General features: G+C 40.5%; 1 protein-coding gene across 1 annotated transcript in view; it reads right to left on the bottom strand.

Moving 5' to 3' along the window:
- Positions 1-7,539: 7,539 nt before the first annotated feature.
- LOC102841716 (antigen WC1.1-like) overlaps positions 7,540-7,825 on the bottom strand; it is a 180,020-nt gene continuing 179,734 nt past the window's right edge. Inside the window, 1 exon segment of the mRNA XM_006862752.1 lies at positions 7,540-7,685. Coding sequence (XP_006862814.1) covers positions 7,540-7,685 — 146 coding nt within the window.

The raw sequence follows: 7,825 nt of genomic DNA, 5'->3' as shown, positions 1-7,825 counted from the left end.
TAAAGTCAGGAAAGGTGTGTACCAGGGTTGCATTCTTTCACCATACTTATTCAATCTACATGCTGAGTAAACAATCTGAGAAACTGCATTATATGAAGAAGAATGTGGCAGCAGGATTTGAGGAAGACTCATTAACAACTCATAGACTACAGCCTTTAGTATGTATTGTATTTCAATGTAAATAAGACAAATATTCTCACAGCTGGATCAATAAATAAAATCATGATAAATGGAGAAAAAATTGAAGTTATCAGAAACTTCATTTTACTTGGATTCCCAATTAATGCTCATGGAAGCAGCAGTCAGGAAATTAGGTGATGTGTTGCATTAGGCAAATTTGCTGAACAAAGATATTAGTTTGAGGACTAAGGGGCATCTGACCCAAGCCCTGATATTTTTAATAGCCTCATATACATGTGAAAGAATTGATACATTTGACTCATGGTATTAAAGAAGCATATTAAAAGTACCATGGTACTTTTAAAAGTACTTTTAAAAAAGCATATTAAAAGTACCATGGAACAAACAAATCTATGTTGGATGAAGTACAGCCAAAATGCTTCTTAGAAGCTAGGACAGCAAGGCTTGATCTCTCATACTTTGGAGATGGTATCAGGAGGGACCTGTCCCTGGAGAAGGACATCATGTTTGGTAAAGTGGAGGATCAGCAAAAGAGAGGAAGACCCCCAACGAGATGAATTGATTGGCACAGTGGCAGCAGCAATGGCCTCGAGTGTGATAACAATTGTGAGGACAACACAAGACCAGGCCGTGATTCATTCTATTGTGCATAGGGTAGCTATATGAGAACCAACTAGATGGTACTAACAACAACCAACAATAGAAGAATTGATACATTTGAATCATGGTGTTGATGAAGAATATTGAAAGTACTGGGAACTGCCAAAAGAACAAATTTGTCTTGGAGCAAGTGCATCCTGAGTACTCCTTGGAGAAAAGAAAGGGAAGACTTCATCTCACATACTTTGGACATGTTATCAGGAGGGATCAGTCCCTGAAAAAGAACAATATGTGTGGCAAAGTAGAGGGTCAGTGAAAAAGAGTAAGACCTTCAACAGGATGGCTTGACAGTGGCTCCAGCTATGGTCTCAAACATGACAACAATTGTGAGGACGGCCCAGGACCAGGCAGTATTTCATTCTGTTGTGCATCGGAGTTCTATGAATTGGAACTGACTCAACAACAGCACCTAACAACAGTAACAATAAAAAAAAACTGTTTGTCTTAGGCTGGATTTACTAGAGAAGCAAAACCAGTGAAACATATATGGTGGTGATGTGCCATGGAGTCAGTTCCAACTCATAGTTACCCTGTACAGGGTTTCTGAGGCTGTAAATCTTTATGAGAGCAGAAAACCTCATCTTTCTGCTCTCATAATGTGGGACAGATGGTAGTTTCAAACTGCTGAACTTGAGATGAGCAAACCAATTCGTAACCACTACACTACCAGAGTTCCTTAGTGAAACATATATAGAGAGAGATTTATCTCAAGGAAATGGCTCACACAGTTGTAAATATTGGCAAGTTCCAAGTCTGTAGATCAAGTATCAGGCTGGAGGCTTCTCCTGACGCATGTAACTACAGGAACTGACAAATACAAGGTCAGTACATCAGAAAGCAGCCTGTTGGTTCACAGGCTATAGAGGCAAATGTTGTTATTAAGTGCCATTGAGTCAGTTCTGACTCATAGCAACCCTAGATAAGGTTTCCTGGGAGCATCTGGTGGGTTTAAACTGCCAACCTTTTGGTTAGCAGTCCAGTGCTTATCTTACAGCACCACACCAGGACTCCACACCACTTGACTAAGTAACCAACACCAAAAGTGCACACAAGTCAGACTATCCTGATGACTTCTTTGACTCGGTTGTGCATTATGGTAGTTACGCTCACCTTGTCTCTCTTGATTAAGTGCCATCACTTGACCATTGCCACCATGGGGTCCAATCAACCCATTATAGATAGGTGTCTTAATTCAGCTAGAGCATTTCCATGGTGAAATTTGATTTATATAAAATAGCAATTACAACAATCTTCAGTGATGCTGGTCCTCCCTTCACAAATTTGTTCCTACAGGTTGTGGTAAAAGGTGTGTCCTCTGGAAACTCCATGTGTGGATCTAACCTGATAAATCCACTCTAACATGCCAACTTCCCTCAGCCTTTGGACGCCTTCTTCTACAGTAAGACAAGGCAGGTCTGGTACTTCAAATTGATTTAGTGTAGACCACTGCACAATCCATGCTTTAACGAACCAACCAAGCACCTATTAAATCCTTTTCTAATATCTCAAGCTGAAACATTGAATGAATAGGTGCTTAGTTGGTCCATATCAAAAAATTCAGACTGACCCAACTTTATGTTCATTGCACCATTATCCCACACCCTTAATAGCCATTCCCACACATATTCTCCAAGTTTCTGTTTATACATATCAGAAAAGTTATTTTGGGGTGTAGTGTACCTCCTCCTGAGTCACACTTTGTCGGGGACTGGCCTCGACATAGTTGTTTGGTTGTTCACGAGTGTTTGGTTCACGAGGAGGGGATATCTGGCAGTGATAGGGAAAGCAAAAGAATACACAGAAAGAGATAAAGAGAGAGACACCCCAAAACCAGGGTGGGTGCATTACTGGTGTCCGGCAGGTCAGGCGTGGTGAACATATTAGCCATGAGGGCGGTAAAATCCTGCATGGTATACATCTTAGCTAAGCAGGCAGTACGCACCCCTTACTAGCTGTAGCTAGTGCCTAGTCAGCCACACAGCACGTTATCCAATCTGTACTGCACACTTTCACCGCCTGCCTGTAATGCACGGCCTGCAAGTCATAGCGTTCACTTTCACCACCTGCCTGTAATGCACATCTGGGCCGGCCTGCGCCTCTGTTTTATTTAGGGGAGGAGCTTCACACCAAGCTGGGAGGGACTAAGACAAGGTACAGCTAACATCAGTAATTTTCCAGACATTCAGGTAACTACATCGAGTTTCACTGGTTCGAATCCCAGGCCCACAACTTGATTTCTCAGGTTCAAGTAACATATCTATAGCCCCTGAGCTCAGTTGGGAGAAGGTGAAAGGGAAGGACAAAAAAGGCTTGGGAGGAGTTCTGCTGATTTGGCTTCCTGAGCCAGGTTTTCAGGAACTTTGGCTGAATAGCCTGCATCTGGGACAGGTTTAGGGAGGATGTCCTTTTGTCTATAGAACAAAGAACCAGGAAGTAGCTAAGCTATTTTTAGTTAATCCTTTGGAGAAAGGTTTAACCTTGAAACCTTTACAGTCTCGGCTTTAGGAAAATATTACATTTATCTGTGGATATTAAGGGCTCATGTTTGGAATTAAATAAAAACATAACTGAACACTAAGATGAAAAACAATTTGCTATGACTGCCCGGTGGCCAGAATCTGTTCCTCAGAGCCTGTGGCCTACATTGTCTGCAACACTCGGGCCCAGTGGGCCTCGAACTTCTGACCAGCTTTACACGGTCTGCAACAACACTTTTTACTTCACCTTTTGTTGCTTGCTGGGACTTAAGTCTAATTATAAGTCTAGAAATAAAAATCTGATGGAGGTGGGTCCTGAGAACATTCAACAGTGTCTTGTGAAGCATCAACTCAGACAGTACCCCAGGCAACATTCTAGATACCATCTCAGCAGGCACAGCTTAATCAATCTCATCAAATGGAGGTAGAAGAGATGATTGTTTTCCTAGGTAAGGTGGCTTAGCAGACAAAGATGGGAGGGATAGTGCTTCAACAGTAGTTGTTGTTGTTAAGTGCCGTCGAGTCAGTTCCAACCCAAAGCAACCCTGTATAGGGTTTCCGAGGAGCAGCTGGTGAGCTTGAATCACTAACCTTGCAGTTCAAACAGCTTTGCAGTCTGGCGAGTTAGCCCACAGCACCACACCAGGACTCAGAACAGTAGAGATTCAACAAAATTTAAGATCCCATATCCCCATCTTCCTTATTGTCTACCCATATGTCCCCATTACAAGTTTCAGGACTCCATTTCTTCCTAATCAATGCACTCACGTTAAGTTCAGACACCATTCAAGGTTGGGAATGTAACTGGTATTGTAACTCAGCTACTCTTACAATAAGATTCTAGGCTTGGTTTTTAGCAAGATCAAGTCTCTTACTACAAGTAACAACTTTCAGGTCCTTAATGTGGTGCTTGAGCTATGACTTAGAAGCCCTGAGCTCATCTTTTTCTTTCACCACTTTGTTAGCAAAAGGAGGACCAACAAACCAGATTCCTTATACTTCTCTTTCTGAAAAAACTACAGAAGAGTATTCAATATGCAGAGCCTTGTTTTTCATAAACATTTGTTTTATTAGTAGTGATATTTTGCTAATTTTCTATTGCCACCTCATACCACAGGTTAGCAGTGCCCTCTTTGTTGCTGTAGGCAGAGTCATAAACACCTTTAACACTAGTCAGACTTGAGACTTAATTTAGAAAACTTATCCTTACTTTTTTTTCTCTAGTACCACTCTCAGTATCAAAAATCTAAAGACTAAGGCGCTGCACATTAATGCTCTGGATTGCAATGTCGGTTTGAACTGTAAGATCAATCATTCAAGCTCAGCAGCCATTCCTCAGAAACCCTATACAGGGTTAGAACTGACTCAAAGGCATTTAACAAGTTACCTAAAGAAGCAAAAACTGTGAAGTGTATATATAAATGAATCTCGAGGAAATAACTCATGTGGTTGTTGAGCCCTTCAAGTCCCAAGACATTAGTCTGGAAGTTCTCCTGGCTCATGTAGCTACAGGGGCTGATGAATCCAAAATCAGCAGGTCAGAAGGCAGTCTGTTGGTTCACCAGCTATGGAGGCTGAGTTCCAAGACTCAGAGGTCACATGGTGACGAGTCAGATGCAGGATCCGTAGAAAACAAGTGAGATTTGCTAGAATATCCATTCATATATTGGATGTAGGCCAAACACCTAAGTAAATTCCCCTCACAACTGATTGGTTCACCACTTCAGATCACATCATGGGGAATGATTAATTACATCATTACATAATTGCTACCGTACTGAAAATTGGGGCCAAGCCAGGTTGACACACCACCTTAACCATCAGTTCATCTACCAAATTCAAACTTATGTCCTCTTCTAATAACTTATAAATGAAGGGCAGGCATACCCCAAACATGCTATATGTACTCCCAAGAAACCACAGTACCTACAGAAGGGCACTGTTTTAGAGATGGCCACCTGTCTAACCAGTACCTTATTCAGAACTTTATCTGGTATGTTGTGTGTTTGTTCTCAAGAATTTAATAAATGATGATAGTCCTTAAACCTTTTGGAGGTGAATCACAGTCAGGGAAAAGAATCTCCAAAAGGTCTAACAACAAATACTTGAGAAACTTCAGGAAAACCTAGGGAATTCTAATGGATCTTCTGAAAAAACATGGGCAGATCTACACACTTAGTAATGCAAACTCCACCCTTTATAGGAAATAATTTCCTATAAATTCTTTCAGACATAGAGTTTTGCCTGATTTGTCACAACTTCTACTATGCAGAGAGTTTGTGACTTTTGTTCAAATGCTGGAATGATATACCCTCCAAAACCACACCCTTATAAAAGACTCATCCATAACTAACATGGATCACTTGGAATGATTGTCACTGTCTTCCTGTGTCCAGACATGCTGACAGTCTTTTCACCAACTCCTGGCTACTTTCTGCTCACTCAGCCCATAATCGGAGTCATCCTGGTACTCTCCCAGATCTAGATAGTGAGACTTGCCCTACTCCTCTCTTCATTATTTTTTTCCTGATTCTTATCACCAAAAATTGCAGTGGGTCTCTGTTTTGGCTTTATTGGTTCCATGCATCAGAAGTAAAATAGAAAATAGTCTACTCACTGCTTTGATCTCTTTCTTATAGCCAATGATCATATATGTTGTACTGGGGGGAAAATTCTGGCATCTTCTAATTTTCACACTCTTTTACAACTCAAGAGGATTGAAGATCAAGTGTAGATTGGACCTCCCCAACCCCCAGACAGCATACAGAGCAATCAGTGAGTAATGGGTTGTGTTTAACTCATATCCAAACCACCACACTCAGTTTTCATTAGTTCAGCATCACCCTTACTTCATAAGTGTTATATGATGGGATGTTTTGTAGTTACAGTCTTTCCTTGGCCACATGTACAGGGTATCTCTCATTACCCAGAAGTGTTACAGCAGGATCTTGCTTGCAGTTTAGGCAAATACTAAAACAAAGCAATTTGGAAGCATTGTTTTGTTTTCTGAAAGGAAGCCTACCAACCTGACATTTATCTGGTAGTTTGATCTTGACAGGCCCCCTTTATCCTTATTTAGAACATAAAAGCAGACAAGAGTTCCTATCGTTCTATCTACATTCCCATATCCTTTCTGGATTCCCCTCTGTCTAAATCTTCTCTTTCTTCCCTTCTTGTCCTACTTGAATACAGATCTGTGATTGAGTGCCAGTTGGTCTCTATCAACTTGCAGTGAGAAGAAATATGAGTCAATATAATGCATTTAAAAGGCTTTTATAACTGAACAGATTTTTTTTTTAAAGTGACACTATCCTGAGAAAGAAGAGAAAATGAAGGACTGAGTGTAAAAGGATCTGATGACCAACTGGATATGAGAGAAGAGTAAGGAAGAGGCTTACAGGCTGGAGCAATAATTGGAAAAAGTAACATAGAGGATTAGAGATGAGAAAGTAACCCAGGATTATATCATTGCTTGGAGCATAAAAGTTTGACTATGATAATGAAAATGATCCATCCCTTTCCCACCAGCAAATAACTTTGAAGCTTTAATACTCAAGTGTGTACCTAGGAAGTGTTTAAAAGGAGATAACATGGCATTTCAAGAGTTGAGTATGCATGAATGTTCAGCATTCCTTGTTTTGTTTGTTTGTTTCTCATATACAATCATTCTTTGATTCAACAAATAAGGGGTTATTTTTGCTCCATTAATGAATCTTTCAAGGAACAAAGGAGTAAGTATATGCCAAGTTTAGGCCCCATTGTTGAGAAAGAGTGAATTAGAACATTTGGGGAAAATTAATGAACTGAGTAGCCTTCTTTGTTGTTGCTGTTGTTGAGTAGCCTATAGAGACGGTAAAAAATCAGATCAGTTCATTCTTCTGTGGAAAACTATATTTGGAGACAAATTTTCTAAGAGAACTTAAGAAAAAATGTTAAATCGTCAACAAGGCAAAGAGTATTTTATTCAAAATCTTTAATTTTGAACATCTTTCATGTAATGCAATTAAAAGTCAGCACTATTTTATTTGGGAGCAAGGTGGCTTTATACCATTAGCACTACACTGTGAATCACAAGGTCAGCAGTTCAAGTCCAACAGCTTTCTCTGTGGGAGAAAGATGAGACTTTCTGCTCCTGCAAAGATGTACAGCCTCAGAAACCCTATATAGGGTCGCTATAACTTGATGGCACTAAACAACAGCTGTCTTATTAGGATACAGACAATTAGAATATCTAAGGCCTCAGCTCATTTTTAATACAACATCATGGGAGAGTCGTTGTAGATGTTCCAGGAACACTGAGGTCAACATCATCATATCCAGGATCCCTTTCTTCTTGCAGAAATAACCTGGGTCTATCTTCTCCCTTCCCGGAATCAGCTGTTCCTTCAGATAACTGGAGAGAAGAGCCTGAAACAGTTAGGAAAAGCCTAGTTAGAACTGTGACAAGGAAACAGGGCAAAGCCCACTGATGGCAGCAGAGTCATGTATATTGTGAGGACAAATCATCCTTGGGACCCAAAAATGATCAAGGTGGCGTAAAGTATTTA

The sequence above is a fragment of the Chrysochloris asiatica genome, unplaced genomic scaffold, assembly GCF_000296735.1.
Source record: "Chrysochloris asiatica unplaced genomic scaffold, ChrAsi1.0 scaffold00050, whole genome shotgun sequence".
Taxonomy (NCBI): Eukaryota; Metazoa; Chordata; class Mammalia; order Afrosoricida; family Chrysochloridae; genus Chrysochloris; species Chrysochloris asiatica.
Note: the sequence above shows the minus strand (reverse complement) of the source record. Positions and strands in the feature narration are given on the sequence as shown.